A 704-nucleotide genomic window follows, 5' to 3' on the forward strand; every position below is an offset into this window, starting at 1 on the left:
CAGCGTAGTATTCCATTGTGCAGATATACCACAGTTTTCTAATCCAGTCATCTGCTGATGGGCACTTAGGCTGTTTCCAAATCTTAGCTATAGTAAATTATGCTACTTTGAACGTAGGGGTGCATACATCTTGTTAATCCCACCCGAGGCTATATTTCCATTGATTTTTAGAGAAAGTGGAAAGGAGGGGGAGAGATAGAAACATTGACGTGAGAGAGGAATATCAACTGGTTACCTTCCGCATGTGCCCCATCCAGGCTGGGGATCAAGCCTTCAACAGAGAGGTACATGCCCCTGACCATAATCAAACCCGGAACCCTTCAGTCCACAGGCCAATGCTCTATCCACTGAGCCAAACGGCTAGCACCTTAAATGTGATTTAATAATTTTCATGTGTATACAATGCCACCCAAATAGGACTTAAAGAACTTCTATGGCAGGGGTCCTCAAACTACGGCCCGCGGGCCACATGCAAATACAAATATTGTATTTGTTCCCGTTTTGTTTTTTTACTTCAAAATAAGATATGTGCAGTGTGCACAAGAATTTGTTCATAGTTTTTTTTTTTAAACTATAGTCCAGCCCTCCAACAGTCTGAGGGACAGTGAACTGGCCCCCTGTTGAAAAAGTTTGGGGACCCTTGCCATAGTCATATTACTCATATAGTATTAGAGGCTTGGGGGATGGATTCGTGCACCTGTGGG

At 43.5% G+C, this 704-nt stretch overlaps 1 protein-coding gene across 1 annotated transcript in view; it reads right to left on the reverse strand.

Moving 5' to 3' along the window:
• The window catches only part of GNG5 (guanine nucleotide binding protein (G protein), gamma 5), a 4319-nt gene extending 4075 nt beyond the window's left edge, over positions 1 to 244 (reverse strand). Inside the window, exon 1 of the mRNA XM_006776262.2 lies at positions 236 to 244. Within this exon, the coding sequence (XP_006776325.1) occupies positions 236 to 244 (9 nt within the window). The remainder of the gene's footprint in view (positions 1 to 235) is intronic.
• Positions 245 to 704: the final 460 nt, after the last annotated feature.

Source organism: Myotis davidii, unplaced genomic scaffold, assembly GCF_000327345.1.
Source record: "Myotis davidii unplaced genomic scaffold, ASM32734v1 scaffold162, whole genome shotgun sequence".
Lineage (NCBI taxonomy): Eukaryota > Metazoa > Chordata > Mammalia > Chiroptera > Vespertilionidae > Myotis > Myotis davidii.